At 35.3% G+C, this 20,589-nt stretch overlaps 1 protein-coding gene across 3 annotated transcripts in view; it reads right to left on the reverse strand.

Moving 5' to 3' along the window:
* PDE3A (phosphodiesterase 3A) overlaps positions 1 to 20,589 on the reverse strand; it is a 324,662-nt gene that overhangs the window by 113,964 nt on the left and 190,109 nt on the right. For all 3 annotated transcript variants that reach the window (XR_004351893.1, XM_032646571.1, XM_032646570.1), the window contains one exon: positions 6,669 to 6,719. Coding sequence is in view for 2 of the 3 variants with exons in the window: in XM_032646571.1 (XP_032502462.1) it covers positions 6,669 to 6,719 (51 nt within the window). In the remaining variant the exon portion in view is untranslated. The remainder of the gene's footprint in view (positions 1 to 6,668; positions 6,720 to 20,589) is intronic.

The raw sequence follows: 20,589 nt of genomic DNA on the forward strand, positions 1-20,589 counted from the left end.
ATTCCTATCCTTTATTTTGTTAATGTGGTGTGTCACACTGACTGATTTGCAGATTTGAACCATCCTTGCTTTTCTGGAATAAATCCCACTCGATCATGGTGTATGATCATTTTAATGTATTGTTGCATTCAGTTTACTAATATTCTGTTGAGGATTGTTGCACCTATGTTCATCAGGGATATTGACTTTTAACTTCCTTTTCTTGTAGTGTCCTTGCCTGGTTTTGGTATCAAGGTAATGGTGGCCTTATAAAATGAGTTCAGAAGTGTTCCTACCTTCTACAATTTTTGAAAGAGTCTGAGAAGGATTGGTGGTAATTAGTGCTAATATTTAGTAGAATTCACCAGTGAAACCTTCTGGTCCTGGTCTTTTCTTTGTTGGAAGGTTTTTAATTACATATTCAATCCCCTTACTTATTATTGATCTGTTCAGATTTTCTGTTTCTTCATGATTCAGTCTTGGTAGATTGTATGTTTCTCGGAATTTATCCACTTCTTTTAAGTTGCCCAATTTGTTGGCGTATAATTATTGATAGTAGTCTCTCATGATCCTTTGTGTTTCTGTGGTATTGTTTGTAACATCTCCTGTTTCATTTCTGATTTTTATCAATTTGAGTCCTCTCTCTTTTTTTCTTGGTGAGCCTAGCTAAAGGTTTGTCAATTTTATCTTTTCAAAGAACCAGATCTTAGTTTCATTGATCTTTTCTATTGCTTTTTTAGTCTCTATTTCATTTATTTCTGTCTATTCTTTATCATCTTTTCCTTCTACTAACTTGGGTCTTCGTTTTTTCTTCTTTTCCTAGTTCTTTGAGATGTAAAGTTAGATTATTTGAGACTTTTCCTGTTTCTTGAGGTAGGCATTTATCTCTATACACTTCCCTCTTAGAAGCACTTTTGCTACATCCCATAAATTTTAACGTGTTACATTTTCAATTTCATTTCATTTTAAGCATACCAATAGCCTAGTGCCATCTATTACCTTTTTTCCCACCAGAATATTCAGTTAATTTCTTTTATTGTAATACAATACTCTAATGACTTAGAAACATACAAACAAGAATTTCATTGTCTAAAAAAATACCTAACTTATTTGAAGACTAGATAGATCACATGTAAGCTGTTTCTTCAATAAGTAGTCTTAAGTGTAATTGATAAAACTTGGCTGGTAGTATATATACATTAATATATATGTTAATATACACACACACACACTAAATGACTACAGAATCTGCTAGTCTCTAGTGATAAATAGTTTAGTATATCAATAATATACTAAATACTAAAGAACTGGCTAGTCTCTAACTACTGATAAGTATGGGCCTGCTGGTTCCTAGCACAGTAAAGTGTTAGGAAGTTTGCAAATTCACAAATTCATCTTTTCTCACAGACCCTTAGCTAAGTGATAAGTAAATTATTGGCTCCTTCAATGCCCTTCTACCACTTTTAAGCTTTCAAAGGAGAGCAATTTTCTATGGTTTCTCTTAACTTCCCACTGAAAAACTTTTCTTCAAGAATTTAGAAGAAAGAAAAAGCAAAAAACATAATTGCCTTCTGAGAATTTTATCCCCTGACTTCGTTTGGTATTACTGGAAATGCTGCCAGAGAAAAGAGTTCTGCCTGCTGCTGAAAGTTTATTTATCATTTAGCATCTTCCAAAATTTGGATGATCTACTATTTGAGACCACATACTTTAAAAATAAAAAGAAGAAAATACCAGTTTGAAAGCTGTGAGCTGACAAATGTCACAGAATTATTGAGTAAAGAGTAAATAAATCAATTTTAATTAAATTCTTACTGAGTTTGAAGAGTTACATGCAATTAAGTGTTGGAATTTACTTGAAGTAAGATATGTATTTTTCTATGTAAGTATTTGATATGAAAGGTACACCTTATCATCTGTGATAATGCACATATAATTCTGGGAGATGACATCAAATTTGAGAAAATCTTTTATTTAGCAAGCATGTAGGAGGAAAGCCAGGAGAAGTTTAACTCTATCCTGGTAATGATGAATGCCCTCAATATGAGCTGATCATTTTTATCCTCTGAGTTAAGGCTGCCTTTAGGCAAAACTATATACTTCCTTCCTGAAGGGCAAAGTCATTTAGTTCAATTTTTGACTCCTCGAAGGCTAAAAACAGTTCCTGACATATATTGGTGTTTTTTGCATTAAAGTAAAATACGTTAAAATTTGTCTTGCAGGCTACCCACTCACATCTGTCATAGCCCACTGCTTTCTACCAGGTATGTTCACACATCAAGTCAGTTCCATTTTTGGAAATCTAAAACAAATGTACTCCATATATTTTCTACCATTCAAGGCTTTCCACTATAATATCCCCAAGTTTATGTACCCTTTCTCTAGCAAGAAAACTGAAGTCATTAGGCTCAAAGTATTTCTTTCATTTTTGTGCTATCTGCCCCTATTTCTTCTCTCCTTTTCTGGTATAAATGTGCCTACTTTCTTTCCAAAACTTCTTCATTTGTGCTTTTTGGTGGATCTATCCAGTAGTTCATTTGAGAACATGGTCAGTTTTTCTGAACTAGGGTGAATGGCGGAGTCTAGGGTGGGAACTGGTGGAGTGTGAGAAAAACACATAAACAGGTGTCAAAGGGACCAGCCCAAAGGACCATACTGGGAGAAATTGCATTCCCTTCCCTGGATTACACTATTTTCTCAGTCCTTAAATAGGTCACTATTGAGAATTTTCTTCTCTCTACTGATTCTCTTTGTCATTAATAGTTATTAAGACATACATCCTACTTTAGAATAAAAATAAATTTTCCTCACTTCTGTTGCCACCTATTTCTCTTTTGTTTTATTGAAGCATAGTTGATTTACAATGTTGTGTTAATTTCTGCTGTACAGCAAAGTGATTCAGATATATATATATATATATATATATATATACAAACACACACACATTCTTTTTTATATTCTTTTCTATTATGGTTTATCATAGAATACTGAATATAGTTCCCTGAGCTACACAGTAGGAAACTGTTTGTCACCTCTTTCTTAATTCTACTTTTCTTTTAAAACAAAACTCCTCCACTATCTCACACTAATTCTCTTCTTAATTTCTGTATTCTATTTTTCCACCTCTTCTTGACCAAAAGTGCATTCTCAGAGTTCACTAGTGCCCTGCTCATCACTACATCCAAAAGCATTTCCTACTTTTTTTGTTTTCTTGAAACTTTGGTTGTGGTCTCAGCCTTCTTCTGAGTGTAACTTGACAGTATACTCACTACTTTGGGTTCTGCATTACTTCTTCCTCTGGTCTCTAGTGAGCCCATGTACATGCTTTAACTCCCTCCCCAGGCTCCTCCCAGCCCTTACACGGAGTCTCCCTCAAGAATGAGCCTTTCTTCTGTTTTTCTCTTTTAATATCCTTCTTCTGGAATCCATTGCCTAATGTAGTTTGATTATCACAAGAATGATTGGCATTCCCTAACTGACATCTTCTGCTTTCATCTGGCTACATAGCCCAGAACGGCACCCCAAGTATTTGTCTGAAATTCCCTTTTGGAATTGTCATCTTCACTTCTCTCTTAACACTTCTAACACTAAACTTAACATCTTCCCTGTGAACTGGCCTGTGTTACTGGGACTCATTCTTCTTTTTTTTTCCAAAACAACTGATGTATATTTGACCTAAAATATCTTAATTTCAGGTGTAAAACATAGTGATTTGATATTTTTATAGATTATGCACTCTACAAAGTTATTATAATATCACTGACTACATTCCCTTGGCTGTGCATTACATCCCTATGACTTATTTTTTTTTTACAACTGGTAGCTGGGATCTCTTAGTCCCCTTCACCTGTTTCTCCCATCTCTCTTCCACCCTCCCCTCTGGAGACCACTAATTTGTTTTCTGTATCTTTGAATTTGTTTCTGTTTTGTTATATATGTTCATTTGCTTTGTTTTTTAAATTCAACATATAAGTGAAAACATGCAGCATTTGTCTTTCTCTGGATTACAAATTCTTAACCCTCCTTACTTCCTCCTCGTACCTGCTCAATAAAGAATGACACTCCCTGGATCATTCTTTCACAGTAGTTCCTGCAACAGTCCCTAGGCAGGAAGGGTTTATAAAGTAAATTCACAGAAATCCAAACCCCACACTTTACCAGTTCAGACTTTTCCTCAAGCTTTTCCCTTTCCCTCTTTTCACTTCTGAAACCTTACTACCCAACCTTGAAGGCCCACCTCACATACCACCAAATTTCCCAGTTCTACTAGGCATAAATAAATACTCTGTCCCACCTAAACTCTTATCACACTTTGTTTATATACTTAATTTTACATCTACCACTCTGCCTTATATGCAAATTACCTACTCAAGTATTGCTCTATTTCCAACCATACCTTGTAAGCTCTTGCAATGCAGTAAACTTGTCACTCAGTTTTTCTTCAATGAGACCTACCACAGTGCTATCCACATAGTAAGTGCTTAAAAACCTGTCTTCAATTAAACTAAATTGAGATGGGATTTGAGTAAGGCCTTGTGGTAGTCGTAAAATACTTAAGAGATCTGTGTTCAAATGCAGTCTGTCTGAAATTCCTTTCAAATGGCCGAAAGACTTTAGACATATTGTCCAAGGAAATGGTAGCAAAATAAGAAGGGATCAATCATCTAAAACATAAATATACTGTCTTCCCCCCCCCATCCCCCCCACCCCCCCACCCCCACCCCCCCGCCGCAGTGGAGAATCAGAATTAGATAAGAGGTTACTACTTTTGTGCTTAATTGACTAATCTGGAATTTCCAAACAATAAAGTATTCTGTTGTAATTGTTATCGGATTTTTTTTTTTTGGTGTGTGTTTTTGCTTTTGACATTGACAATTTTTTTTTTATCTGAGTTGAGGGTCAAGGGTGAGACAAAGGTATACCCCATTTCGAATGCTTATTTAGCTAGTTGAGAGGTTCACGAAAAACCTTGATGCTGATAACGGTAGTTCATGCAAGAACTTTCTAGTGCCTTTGCTTTTCAGAATCATCTCAAGCTTCTAAATATAATCAAACTTTATTTATGAAAATATTTTTCATGTATATGTGGAAATCTGAAGTTTTCTAGCTATGTGCAATAGCTGGAATTCTAAAAATTTTCATTCTGGGATTTTTTACGTTTAAAGTTAACATAAACGATGCTGGGCCTTTATGACATTATATTTCAATTTATAACAACAGAGTGACCAATCCAAACTTGAAGATAAGTTATATCCAAATAGGTTATATGGCGAGTATATTATATATTTTTTCAACAAATTTTAAAAATACTACATTACTTTGAAAGGACATGTCCTCATCAAGTTGCTTGGTGTGTTCTGAGTCAAAATGTCTGTGGTGGCAATAATCAGAAACCACAGAGTTTCTTACTGGTGCTCATCTTTACTTCTGATTGGTCTAGAATTACAAAGCGTCCACCATGCATTAATTTCATCATTTCACTGCCAATCTTGCCGAAAATTCTGATTTAAAATAATAAATGTGTACAGAGGGAGAGCTGCCAGAGAAAATGGAGACAAGGAAGTGACAGTGAGGGAGAATGAGGCATAAATCCTTTTGGATAATCCTAATTTAATTGGACTGGTTTATATTATCTACTAATCAAATTGATAATGGACAAAAATAAAACCACAGCTATTAAACTCTCCCCTAAAAACAACTGACTGACTTGGTTGTATTTCCCTAGTGACCGAAATGAAACTGTTGTCCGTGCAATCTTAATGACAGCACAGGTCATGTCAGCTTGGTAAAACACTTGGGAGACGCTGACATTTCACAATGATCTTTCATATACAGTATCGTACAGTAAACTCTCTCTTAACCATATTTTTTAGTGGCAAATAAAACATGTGAGCAGCAAAGATTAAAATGTTCCACCCACTTAATTTTTTATTTAGCACGTTTACAGTCAGGTAAGCACAGGCTGCTAAGAGAGAAATGATTTTTACATTTCTTCACAAAATACCCTAGGAGGAGAGGCAATTTTCTTAGTGTAAAACTCAGCCTTTATTCTGTCAGACAAAGTAATTACGGAAGCAAAACAAATTCACATTGTCTAATTAGGTCATTAAAAAGCATAAATGCGTCATGGAAGCTTTTCTCCTTGCCTAAGACATAAAGTAAGACAATGAGAACAGTCTGGTAATATAGAAAGTTTTATAATTTGTTTCTTTTCCAAAATAATAGGTCCTTTCATCTTTCTATTTCCCTAAGAAGAAGACAGTTCATTTAGAGACAAAACTCTGTAATTAGTTCAGGGTTTATTCTCATTATATTTCAAAATATTTAACCAAAACCAGGAAGGTAGAGAAAAGAAGAAAATACATAGAAAAATTTTCAAAGGAAGGGAATAAAATCAAGAGAGTAGGTTGCTGATCAAACTGTATTCTGCAGAGACAAGATGAATATAAAATCTACATTCATATAAACACAACCAGTCTGGGATACCGGAAAGCTCTTCAGAGGAATATACTGGCATCTGCCTTTGGGATTTGAAACCTGACTTTAATTACAGCTAACTTAAATAAAAACAAATGGCATGATTCTTTTGTCTCTTCCTCTCTCTCATTATTATTTCATGAGTTTTAGAAAACTCATGGCTCAAAGTGTTAAGACACAAAATGCAAAAAAGGAAAGGAAAAGAAACCTACCTGTGATCCTCTTGGCCCTCGTTTGTGGTCCCATTCTGAATGCCCCATGAGCTGTAAGATAATGTAATAATGACAGTAAGTTAAATGATACCTATTTTATTTTTATTTATTTATTTTTTGCGGTACGCGGGCCTCTCACTGTTGTGGCCTCTCCCGTTGCGGAGCACAGGCTCCGGACGCGCAGGCTCGGCGGCCATGGCTCACGGGCCCAGCCGCTCCGCGGCATGTGGGATCCTCCCGGACTGGGGCACGAACCCGTGTCCCCTGCATCGGCAGGCGGACTCTCAGCCACTGCGCCACCCGGGAAGCCCAATGATACCTATTTTACATGGCAACTATTTCTACTCTTTATTTTAAAGAATAAGGAGGCTTTTGAAAACTATGTTTTAATAGTAGGGTATTATATTGACCTCATGAGTAAATTAACATACCTGAAGTAATACACTTCTGGTTTGATAGCTGATAGTTCAACTACTAGTTGTTTTGAAGATATTTTAATATCACTGTGTGACAAAATGAGTCTGTAATGTACAGCTTTACGGTTGTCAGGAACATTCTAGATCAATGTTAAACCACGTTAAGCTTTATTTTCATACCATCAAGCTTCTAGTTTATTAAGAAAATATGCTACAGAAATCTACTAGTGTAGCTTACTCTACTGTCAAGAATGACAAGAACCAGAAGGCCAAAATATTTCAATCATTTTAAATTCTGTTTCGATAATATCACAAAAATATAAGAGTTCGAAGGAGCAAAATTATTTAATGTGAAATATGCCCCCAAAGTCACAAAATGTAAATTTTCATTAAAACAGAGACTACAAAACATTATCAAGTTATTCCCATAGTTGTAATAGTCCTGAGCTACTTTGCTTCAAAGAATAATATTTATTTATTGAAAATAACATTTAACTTGAAGAGCATTAAGAAAATGCAAGATACCAACTGAGAGGAATAAAATTCCATTTCTCTGTCCAGTATACTCACTAGTCATGTGTACCAATGGAAGAACTCCTTACCACTAAGAAGCTAGCATGCTAACAAGACATACTATAGAACATACTTCTATACATTAACTCTTCTGTACAACAACAGTGACTCTTCAGTAGCTATAACAAAGGAACTGATCACAATAGCAACAAAAAGCTAATATACTTTTGAACATTATCAAGAAATGTTTGATAACCATACACAGGAAATGGTAAAAGCTTACTGATAAACATACAGTGCTCCTGGTTAAGACAAGTGAATTCAATAAAATTATTGTGTTCATTTTCCCCCAAATAAATTTACAGGTTTAACTCAATTTCAATCAAAAGCTGTTTGTATTTTTTTAAGAAAAAAATAGAAAAACACAAGCACCTAAATTTTATCTGAGAGAATGAACTTCTAAGAATCAAAATATTAGAAGAGATGAAAATGCCCTAGTGGTTACTGAAGTGTATTATAAAATTTAACTCAAATTATAGGATAATGATTTAAGACTCAAAATACAAATAAATGAAATGTGGTGGACAGTTCTGAAATAAATTCAAGTACATGTAGTAACAAAAGGTAAAAAATAAAATATAAAAATCAATGGGTATTTGATGAATTATTCAACAAATGACAAAAGAAAAACTTGGAGCTGAACCTTACAATATACATAACTTCTATATAGATAAAAAGAGTTAAATTTTTAAAAGATCAAACTATAAATATAAAATAGAATAAAGTCAAGACAAATACTTAAACTGCTTTGGAATATATAAAGATTTTCCAAATTAAAAAAAAAACACAGATGAATTTATCAGGCTACATGAAATCTTCAAATGTCTGCGCAAATGTCAAATTGGCAAAATATCTGCAGTAAATGGTAGGTAATGTCTTCAGGACACTAAGAACTCTACAAACTTGAAATAAACACAACTCTAGTAGATAACTGGAAGAAAGGATAAGGACAATTTACACAATAAATATCAAGTCAAGAGTTTTATGGGAAACAACTGACTTTGCTGGAAGTAAAAGAAATTCAGTATAGACAATAACAAAAAACTATTGTTGCCTATTTTTTAGCAAATTGATAATGTAGAATATTAGGTTAGGATTTAGGGAGATAAGTATACACATATAGCAAATATATATATTGATATATATATATGCATACACATATAACACTTATAAATATAGACATGTACCATGTATGTCAACTTTAATACATATTACATACTACTAAAAATTCATACACTTTGACCAGTAAATAAAATTGTAAGAATCTAGTAGTTATAATGTTCTAATCACTGTGTTATCCAACAAAAGGGTAACTATTCAATAAATTATAGGATAGAAAAGAATATAATATAGCAATTAGAAATTGTGTCCACCTAGAGGGGTGGGAGAGGGAGGGTGGGAGGGAGGTGCAAGAGGGAGGGGATATGGGGATATATGTATACGTATAGCTGATTCACTGTGTTATACAGCAGAAACTAACACACCATTGTAAAGCAATTATATTCCAATAAAGATGTTAAAAAAAAAATTGACCTTCAGAGCCTTTTAAAAAATTACATGAGAAATGCTCATGGTATAATGAGTGAAAAATACAACTACGTCATTTTAAATTACTCATTTTTAATAAGACAGTCGATTATTGCAAGCCTTAGAAGTATTACAATGATTTAATTATTTGGCTAGCACGCAATTTTGGGTAAATTAGCCCAGATAATCATCACATAAAATTGAACGCTTAGTAGATATTTCTTTAATTTTTTAAATTTGTAGATTTATTGGCAATACATCTGCTAGTAAATATTCATTAATACTAATTTAAAGTTAATTATAATAAGATTAAATACTAATCAACCAATGAAATAGTCTGATTCAGAAACATAAACTAAGGATATTTAAGTAATTATTCACTAGAACTAGCAAAACAATTCTTGACAATTTCAACCATTGTCCTATTGAGACTTTGGGAATATCTTTCATTAATAACAGGGAGGTGAGATGCTTGCGTTGGCAACCCTTAAGAAATAATAAACTTGAGTACTAGACTGATAAATGAAAATGATTTTTAAGCAGAAGGCTTACCTTCTCTCTCTCACTATTTTATCTAAATGTTCTCAAGAAAATAGGTTATAAAAGGCTGTTATGACTATTACCCTCTTGCTAGTGAATTTAAACGAACAGGGTAACTTGGTAAATTCTACCACGCATGAGTATCACAATTAAAAGAGGTAAATACATCAGAAACACGAACTGTCATCCACCTATATGAATTTAAGGGGGAATATCTGATGATGACAGATACTAAGTCAAGAATATAACATTTCTCCAAGATCAGAACTAAGGTAAGAAAACCATGGGATTCACTGCCCTCTGCCATTAACTATCTTAAAGACAATTTTTAGTCAAAGAACAAAAACAACCAAAATGCAGACTCATTTGGGTCATCACTTACTACAGAAGAGAATTTACAAACCAGAACTTATAAACCTCCAAAAGTTTCACTCTCCAAACTTTTATTTATTTATTTATTTATTTATTTTGCGGTAGGCGGGCCTCTCACTGTTGTGGCCTCTCCCGTTGCGGAGCACAGGCTCCGGACGCGCAGGCTCAGCGGCCATGGCTCACGGGCCCAGCCGCTCCGCAGCATGTGGGGTCTTCCCGGACCGGGGCACGAACCCGTGTCCCCTGCATCGGCAGGCACTCTCAACCACTGCACCACCAGGGAAGCCCTCTCCAACCTTTTATTTTAAGCTTTAAAATAGTAAATTTGTCAAATGTGTTACGTATCAGAGAGAGTTATTTCCTTGCAGTATACAATAGAGTAATGAGAGAGATTTAGGCTAAGGGAATTCTATTCCACTGTATCATTATATATTTATATTATCTATTTAATACCATTATTATAATATATTTGAAAGTCTGAGTTGACAAAGCATGTGGTAATATTTCAAAATGTATTTTAAAATAATACTGCTGCTACTTTTTTCTAGGTAATAAAAAGTTACATAAATCTACATGCTCTGTGAAATACCCAAAATATAAAAAAACTCTGAAATGAATAAGATACTGGAATGTTCTCTATCCAATAAGAAGAAAGGCAAAGGAAATCAACAAAGATTGTATTCCCTTTGGACTTGAGGAAATCACACAAGGGCTTTATCATTAAAAAAGTATCCGTTGATACTTTTCATTGAAAAAATCTGAGCCAAAATTTAACATTACTTCAGTGTTGAGTTATACAGGGTTTATTACAGTATTTTCTCGCATTTGTTTTTTAAATGCAGGGAAGGCGGGGAGGACTGGATAGGGTGTCAGGACTCTACTTCTTCCCATGATTATTGCATACCTGGCACAGAAAGGGGAGTGAGTATCAGATTCATATTGGTACATGACAGCATTTGAATTTTTACCCTATCTACAGACACAGAATCTATTTTACTGTCATAAGAGCACTGTCCTCAGATCACAGATCCAGGACTAAAATAAGCATCATGTTTTCAGTAGCCTTTTAAAAAAACTATCCATAGTATGATAAACTGCCTGACTTATTCAATATTACAGATTATTTAAGTTAAAATGAAGCATTTGGCTGCTGGTAACTATTCCTATTAAAGCAGAACCATAGAGCTAAATGTTTTAGAAGTACAGAGATACCTCCCTAGCCCTACTCTCTTAACTAACGATTCGGACAAATGAAAAAAATTGGTCAGTTATAATAAATAGTAAAGAGGAGAGCTTGCATAATAAGTCAATGAATTACAGAATTAAGTGCAAACTGATGTTGATGTTTTATCAGTGAGAAAGTTGAAACATCCTTTGAGTCCACAGGTAGGATTAGTGTTAAGTTGCAGATGTCCATTGACATGTCATGGGATTAGATAAAAGACAGAAATGGGTCATGGACGACGAACAGAAGTAGAATTTGTGGAATCATTTTTTTCTTTTTGCAGTTGAAGTCACTTGAATGGACTACACTTTCAAGATAAGTGAAGAGCAGCATGACACCTAGGCCATTCTGGGAAGAGAGACAAAAAGTTTATTAACCTGATATGATACTCTTTTTGGAGGAGGAATGCTTCTGCTTTTATGATCAATTGAAATGTAAAAGAGAAAGAGAAATTGAAACTAAAAAATGAATAATAAATAGGAAATTCAAATACATTCTGGTTGATAAAGAGTACATGGCTTAATTCAGGAAGAAAAAAATGTTTGTCTCTCACCTTCTATAAAAAATACCTTCTTGGTTATTTAACTATGATTACTCCTCTGGGTAATAACACTTTAATAAACATCTCACCAGAAGGTTTGAGGATATATAGGTCACCAAAGTGATGCCTACACACGGCAAAGAGAAGGAATTCTCCGTAAAACCGTCTATCTTTCCTTCTTTCTCAGCTCCCCTTAATCAGGATGGGCAAAATGAAGATGCTTCAATTTATTCCTAGGAAATAAGATATACTTCCTTTCAGAGAAACACAATCTGCTATGTAAAGCATTTTGAAACTCCTAACTTCCCTGACACTAAGTCATTTTCATCCTTATGGAATAAATTCTTCTCTCTTATTTTTAATAATAAATTTCTACATCACAGCCTTCAGCTAACAGTATGTTACACAGTACTTAGTTCCAAGGAAAACAAAACTGCTGCCAAACACCGAATTTAAAAAGTTCACAGGAGAAACAAATGAGCAGTTAGCATGGAAACAAAATGGTTCTGTCCAAGTAGAGATATTGTTAATAATAGCATGAGAAATGCAGAGAGTTGAAAGTGTGTTTCTGTAGGTAAAACAGTTCCCTGTGCTATGTTCTATTGTTTTTTATTTGTTAATACAAACAAGAATACCTTTTTAAGGACTTTTTTGGAAAAAAAAAACAAACCTCACCAGACCTATTACTGAAGGGATGTAAGCTGCAGGAAACCACAACTAGATGCAAAATTAAAAAAAAAAAAAAAACTTTGCATGTATTTAAAGAGGCGAGTGGTTTTAGATATGAAAAAATGTAATGATGGAGAGTAACAGTCGCACTGCTATCCTTAAGTTATTCTCAAGTAAACTATTCTTCTACTTCATTTGTTGAAAACTTACAGAATGGGAGAAAATATTTGCAAACAATACAACTGACAAGGGATTAATCTCTAAAATATACAAACAGATCATACAGCTCAATATCAAGAAAACAACCTAATCAAAAAATGGGCAGAAGATCTAAATAGACATTTCTCCAAAGAAGACATACAGATGGCCAACAGGCACATGAAAAGATGCTCAACGTCCCTAATCATTAGAGAAATGAAAATTAAAACTACAGTGAGGTATCACCTCACAACAGTCAGAATGGCCATCATCAAAAAGTCTACAAATAATAAATGTTTGAGAGGATGTGGAGAAAAGGGCACCTTCCTACACTGTTGGTAGGAATTTAAATTGGTGCAGCCACTATGGAGAACAGTATGGAGGTTCCTTAAAAAACTAAAATAGAGGGCTTCCCTGGTGGCGCAGTGGTTGAGAGTACGCCTGCTGATACAGGGGACACGGGTTCGTGCCCCGGTCCGGGAAGATCCCACATGCTGCTGGGCCCGTGAGCCATGGCCGCTGAGCCTGCGCTCCGCAATGGGAGAGGCCACAATAGTGAGAGGCCGGCGTACCACAAAAAAAACAACAAAAAACAAAAAAAAAACTAAAATAGAGCTATCATATGACCCAGCAATCCTAGTCCTGAGCATATATCCAGATAAAACCATAATGTAAAAAGATACATGCACCTCAATGTTCATTGCAGCACTATTTACAATAGCCAAGACATGGAAGCAACCTAAATGTCCATGACAGATGAATGGATAAAGAAGGTGTGGTGTATATATACAGTAGAATACTATTCAGCCATTAAAAAGAACAGAATAATGCTCTTTCCAGCGACATGGATGAGATTATCATACTAGGTGAAGTAAGTCAGAGAAAGACAAATATATTACATCACTTATTTGTGGAACCTAAAAAAATGATACAAATGAACTTATTTACAAAACAGAAATAGACTCACAGATATAGAAAACAAACTTATGGTTACCAAAGGGAAAAGTGAGGGGAGGGATAAATTAGGAGTCAGGGGTTAACAGACACACACTACTGTATAGAAAATAGATAAACAAGTACCTACTGTATAGCACAGGGAACTATACTCAATACTTTGTAATAACCTATACAGGAAAAGAATCTGAAAAAGAAAAAATATATATACTCATATATATATATATATGAATATATATATGAATCACTTTGCTGTACACCTGAAACTAATAGATTTTAAATCAACTATACTTCAATAAAAAATAAATTACAAAAAGAAAATTACTATAGTTTCGAAAACACAAAAATAATATATATACACTAAAATTTATATATTATATATATATGAATATATACTCTGTATAGTACATACATGGAAGTATAACATAAAACCCTCTTTTTATGTAATCACTTATTCATTAAGCAAATATTTACTGTGTGCCTATTATATGCAAGGAACTCTTCCAGACATAACCTATATACTAGGGAACAGACCAAGATGCATCTCTCTTCTCCTGGCTCTTAAAATTCTAATGAAAGGAGATAGAACATACACAAATAAACATAGACCAGATGATGATAAAGCTATAAAGATGCCTAGAGTAGCGTAAAGGATAGAGAATGAGAGGCAAATGGTGAGTCGGGGCTGGGAACAGAGCTAATTTTATTTAAGTAGATCAGGGAAGTCCTTTCTGAAAAAGTGACATTTATCAGAGACCTGTATAAAGCGGGAGAGCCAGACACACAGGTATCTAGGGGATGGGCACGCGAGACAGAAGATACAGAGGTGCAAAGGCCCTGAGATGGGAGTACAAGTGGTACAACTGAGGAGTAGCAGAGCATCCTTCACCTAAAATTTTAAAACAGTTGTATCTTTTAAATCTATATTTGGTATTTACTCCCTTTCCTCTGGTATGAAATTGTCCAGAAAAGTTAGTCATTAACTCCATTAATTAAAAATAACAAAGTAGGGCTTCCCTGGTGGCGCAGTAGTTGAGAGTCCGCCTGCCGATGCAGGGGACATGGGTTCGTGCCCCGGTCCGGGAAGATCCCACATGCCGCGGAGCGCCTGGGCCCGTGAGCCATGGCCGCTGAGCATGCGTACCGCGGAAAAAAAAAAAAGAAAGAAAAACAAAGTATATTCTCTAGAGAAATACTCGTGGAGCAGGGATTCTCCCTTCCCGGATCTCTCACTCAGTTTTATTCAATACAACAAGAATTTATGAAGCATATACGATATGCCACAAAGGCACCGTTGTATTAGTCATAGTACAATTTTGTTGTCTCTTTACACATCGGTTTTGTTTTTCAAGAGTCATAAAATGCATAAGGGCAGGGGCTGCCTTTTAATTGCAGTTACTATGAGAAGCCTGGGACTTTCAAATTCATAAGGAAATTAAAGCTCTTATTTAACCTTGGCATGTTCCCTTTGGATTCTTCCCTTGGCATACTCTTTTCATAATCTGCTTAGTACTTATGTTTTCACTCTCTAGGATTCTATGTAGGAAGATGGGCCTGGACTGCCCGCTCCCCTGCCTGCAAGGGCCCACTAGACAGCAGTCCCCTGGCCTGGGACGATCTGTGATGGACAGTGTAGACCAGTGCAGCTCCCATCTAGTCCTTTTAGGGGAACTGCTCTTAATCCTCGATGTTTCTTTCCTTCGCCTCTTGTTATCAATGGGGGTCAAGGCTATATTGTGCTCTGCCGAAAAGGGAACTGAAAATCTGTATATTTAGTTATAAAGGAGGGTAGATCTTTTCCAATACCATCTCTATTGGGCCTTTTGAGGCCCCAAACCCCAAGAACCCTGGAGGGCTGGGTGACAATGTGGGGAGCCTCAGGGATTTTCTTAACTACTTTGGCCTATGGTCCAAATCAAACAAAGACTTCCTGGGAGACTCCATCAGCCTCCTTCGTGTAAACCAGATACCACCAGCAGCCTCAGTTCTCACCCAGAGCCTAGCTTCACTACCACCACTTCATCACATCCCCCCACATGCTAAATCCATTCCACTCTACAAGGCATTATCAAGTGATGGGGACATTATTGAAGAGCTAAGGGGAGACCGGACATGATTACACCACACAGAATACTGCAAAAAGCCACTCAAATATCCATCAGGTATCTCAGAGGGTGTCACAAAGCATTTCTGTTTATTTTTTTATAGCTGTTACTACCTCTTGCCCTTTACTCCTGGTGGGGGGCGGGGGGGGGGGCGGGAGGCATGGGGAGGGAAATGAGTCTTTTTCAGCTTAAAGGTCTCAACCTTTCATGCCTCAAGGATCCTCCCCCAGAGCTAAATCTCGTTTCTTTATCATTCCCCACTTTCTCCTATTCTCCCCATCTTGAATCTTCAGACAAATTAGCACGAGAAAAAGGATTCTTTAGAACTGACCCTCCTTAGAAAGCACTGAGAGCCTGAAAACAGTAAAGCACTACACAGGACTGAAATCAAGGGGTTTTTTTTCCTTTCACAGTTGGTGATAACTACCTAAATTCCATTCACTTGGCAGAGAATAAATCCCTGATCCTAACTCAGCGTTCCAACCCAGCAGCCAGTATAAATTTCATAAACACAGGGGAATGAGAAAACTTCAAACAGAAAGAAATTCAAATATTCTGGAGTTCGAAATCCCAGCCTCTCTGCTGTTAAGTCCTGTATCTTTTTCTGATTAATGACGATAATGATGTTCCCACACTTTGGTTTAGAATGTTTTCATAATTCTATTTCTGTCCCTGTCATCACAATGACAGTCACTACCCTAAACCTATATGCGGCAATTGAGCTACAGGGCTTCCATTACTTTTACTTAATAGATCTTGACTATCTTGATTACATGGGATTTTTGTACTTTTTATCGCTGATTTGTATTTTGGGTACTATGCTACTAATAATGCAATCACCACGGCATTGTGCTCAAGCAGTGTTCCCCTATTAGATATTTTATAAAGAAATGACAATACAGTAAAACAAGCTTGTGAAATTCTGCATAACATAATTAGTACTTGGATACTCCCAATTCATATTAGCGTTATTAAAGTCTGGTGAAGTATTAAACAAAGGAACTCCATTTAAGTAATATTTTCAACACATTTGAACAGAACACTTTTGTTTCGAAAGAGATTAACAGCTTTCCATGGAACACATCCTGAGGATTTTTGTTTTACGGTTTTCTAAATGTTTTTCTTATACATTTTTTTTTTCATGATCAAAGAATAGAGGCATATCATTCTTACTTTATAAATATGCAAATGAGTAAAGATAAGTGAACTTGAAACATAGCCACTAGCCCACCGGATGGATGAAAATTCAGTTCTGCTGACTACAAATCATATACTTTTTCTACTGTACAACCTTTAACAATAAATAATTATTGAGTTCAAACCAAGTATCAGGTCTTGCTCAACTAAGTATATTGGTAAGGAAAATGAAAAAGACATGGGATTTGATTTGTCTTCATGGAACTCATGGTGGTAGTTAATGTGATAGACTTATTTCTCCAAAATCCATTTTCCACTCCTAGTCACCACCTCCTTTAAAAATTGCGGAATATGAGAAAAATTTAATTTCTTGGGAAAGCCTCTGTAAATACTATAATCATATTTTTCAATGTTGGCTATGGAATTACTTCAAAATGTATAGTAAATTATATGTCAGAGCTTAAGTTATGCCAAATTCTCTAATAGCATATCTCAGTAGTACCTATTATTCATTCCTGCGTTCACTCACTCACTCATTCATACATCCTTTCAACAAATATTTATTGGGTGCCCACAATATCTAGCCCAGCGTTCTATGTAAACATAGCAAATGTTGCCATTCCCAACCCTGAGGCACCACAGGATCTTGAAGTACTTTCTGAATCATTAATAAACTCTAGCACAGTAGTCAAGCATGTGGGTTCTAGAGCCTGGATTTGTTGGTTCAAATCCCACATCCGACATGATATTCAATCTTACTAGATACATAATCTTGGACAATTTACTTAATGTTTCTGTGCCTCAGTTTCTGTATTTCTAACATTTAGATAATAATGGCATCTAACTCTAAATGAGTCATTACATAAAGAAGGCTTAGTATAGTATCTGGTACACAGTAAGTACACATTAAATCTTAGCTATTATTTTTATCATTTTTAATAATTACATGATTTTATTTAGGTGTTAATATATTCTAATTATTCAAGAAAAGTATAATTCAAATGACATATATGTGATTACTTTTTATTAAGCTAGAGTGGGAGAAACCCATTCCCTGACCATGGCAACATCCAATTTACAAAACTTGATCAAATTTATAAGTAAAACAAACTTCATGCATCATTTCTCAGAGTAATATGTAACACATGTAACGTGTCCATGAGGTCTACTGAGTCTACTGAATCAGATTCAGATTTATTTTCTGTGTAATAATTGGAAAATCCAAATTTTAACATCACTAGGTCCCCTTAGTGACAAGAGACATGGAGACATGAGATCTGGGGTGGCTTAATTTTCATGAGGCACATAGAATAGCAAAAGGCTCAGTGTCACAAATAAACATCTGGAAAGATCAGCTGAGGAAAAAGCTACTCGAGAGTCTGTTCAATACGGACAAGGCTTGTACCTTCAGGTGGATCTATTAATTGGAAACACAACGGAATTTCCAATGCAAGTGACAGGCTGAAAAAACAAGCAAACAAAACTAAACAAGGAAACCCCTCAAATCCATGCAAATGTTTCTAAAATAACCACAATAAAACATTTTTAAGTTCTGAGCAGCAAAACAAAATGCAGTTTTTTTAGGAAATGTTAAACAAGGCATTGTGGCTATACTTTATTAACTCTATCAAACTTACCTCAGGTGAAACCCAAATCTCTGAGCAGCATTGAACACAGCTATAAATCTGCATTTTACAGTTTGTTAAACTACCGCTTGTATTGTTTCTGCCAATTTGGGTAATTGAGCAGAAAGCACACATACAAAAAAGAGTTTCATTCATTATTTCTAGCTCTTCACCTGTGGTCTTTAGAATGGCTCTTGCTAATATTTCTCAGTTTCCCTATATACTCAGATCCCATTTATACAATGCCTTATTCAAGGCTCTTTTCCCCGGAAAGTTATTAAGACTCAGTCAAACCTCATGACATGACAGCAACTTCATGAGACTAACCTATAAGACTGATCTTTCTTTAGAAGAAAAATTTGGAAATCCTAGGGAAAAATAATGAAATTTAGATACAGCCTTGGTTGTGGCAAAAACCTTAACAAGATTCATGAGGTCTTGCATTTGGATAACTTTAAGGTTTTTTTTTCTTTTGCTTAATCAAACATTCTCATATATTGCATGTGGTATAAATAACATACAATTTCTTAAATTGTAGCATTAAAATTAATAATATGTGCTGGAAAATGGGAAAAGTACTTCGATCTCCAAAACACTTTTCTGGACCTATAAAAATATAGATATGTTACTACTTAGTTTTTAAGCTGTTATGTAGAGCAACAAAACTAACTAAATCAGAGAAAAATTTCCACTTAAACCATCTTTCTTAGAAATGGTCTTAAAAATCAATAGCGTGACTTTAAAAAATAAATCTCAATAATACACGACTTAAAAAATTAAACTCAATTTATGTCTGATAAATGACATAAAGTACTGAATTCATTTTCATATGATTTCCTCTTAATGTGAAAGTTATTTTTTTCCAAAAATGTTTCTTTGTAAAAAATATAAAGCCTTATTTTATCCAATGCTTAGCTACGTTTTTCATCAGTGCCAAAAAAACTTCAGCAAAATGACAAAATTCCACACATTTTCCATGCTACTTCTCTTCCCCAAACAGCCTCACTTTGGAGGGTTGTGGAGAAAAGGATAGATTGACTAAGTGAACAGTATATGCCAGCCCCATTATATGTCCCTTGGGTTTCTTCTTTTTCCACTTAACTTGATATTGCCAAAACTACTTTCGTTCCACTTCTACGATATGTAAGTTTTAATAAAACATGTGCATCTTGTCCTTAGCTCCCTAAATGCTGCTGGAAATAATTTATGATAAAGCCTGAAGACAGTTTCTCAGCTCAAGTTTAAGGCAGAGTATATCCACATCCCCAAATTTGATATAGCCCCTCAATTCTTCATGGCTCCAAGACTCATTTGATACATTGAAAGTAATTTCATGGGTTTGTTTATACCACAACCAATGTTCTTTTGCAGAAAGAAAAGGTTTCCTTGGAAATTTATTCCCTTTTGGGACATATTACACGGGTCCCTAGGAATGAAGAAAAAGAAACTCGAATATAAGATGATGTGGCGAGGAAAAGGGAAGGGGGGGGAGAAAAAAAGGAAGATCAGAGCATGATGTAAAACTGTTTGTACTTTATGAACTGAGGGTGGGTAGAATTACAAGTTCAAAAAGGATTAATATGTTCTTCTCTACTTTGTTCTTTCAAGTACTAGAGCTGACTAATTCACTCTGTTTTTACCGTTTTCTTTTTTTTTTTAAAGCAACTACTATGTACCAGAGCCTGTATTAAAGGCAAAACATAGGAAAGAAGAACTTAAAAAGTGAATATGGTGAGAAAAAAAAACATGAGGAAAAAGACAAATAGCTACCTAACGATAATTATTTTAAAAAACATGATTCTGGGGAATTCCTTGGCAGTCCGGAGGTTAGGACTCAGTGCTCTCAGTGCCGGGGGTCTGGGTTCCATGCCTGGTCGGGGAACTAAGATTCCACAAGCTGTGCGGTATGGCCAAAAAAATCAACAGGGACTTCCCTGGTGGCGCAGCGGTTAAGAATCCGTCTGCCAATGCAGGGCACATGGGTTCGAGTCCTGGTCCAGGAAGATCCCACATGCTGCGGAGCAAATCAGCCCATGCAC

This window comes from Phocoena sinus, chromosome 10, assembly GCF_008692025.1.
Source record: "Phocoena sinus isolate mPhoSin1 chromosome 10, mPhoSin1.pri, whole genome shotgun sequence".
In the NCBI taxonomy this organism is placed as follows: domain Eukaryota; kingdom Metazoa; phylum Chordata; class Mammalia; order Artiodactyla; family Phocoenidae; genus Phocoena; species Phocoena sinus.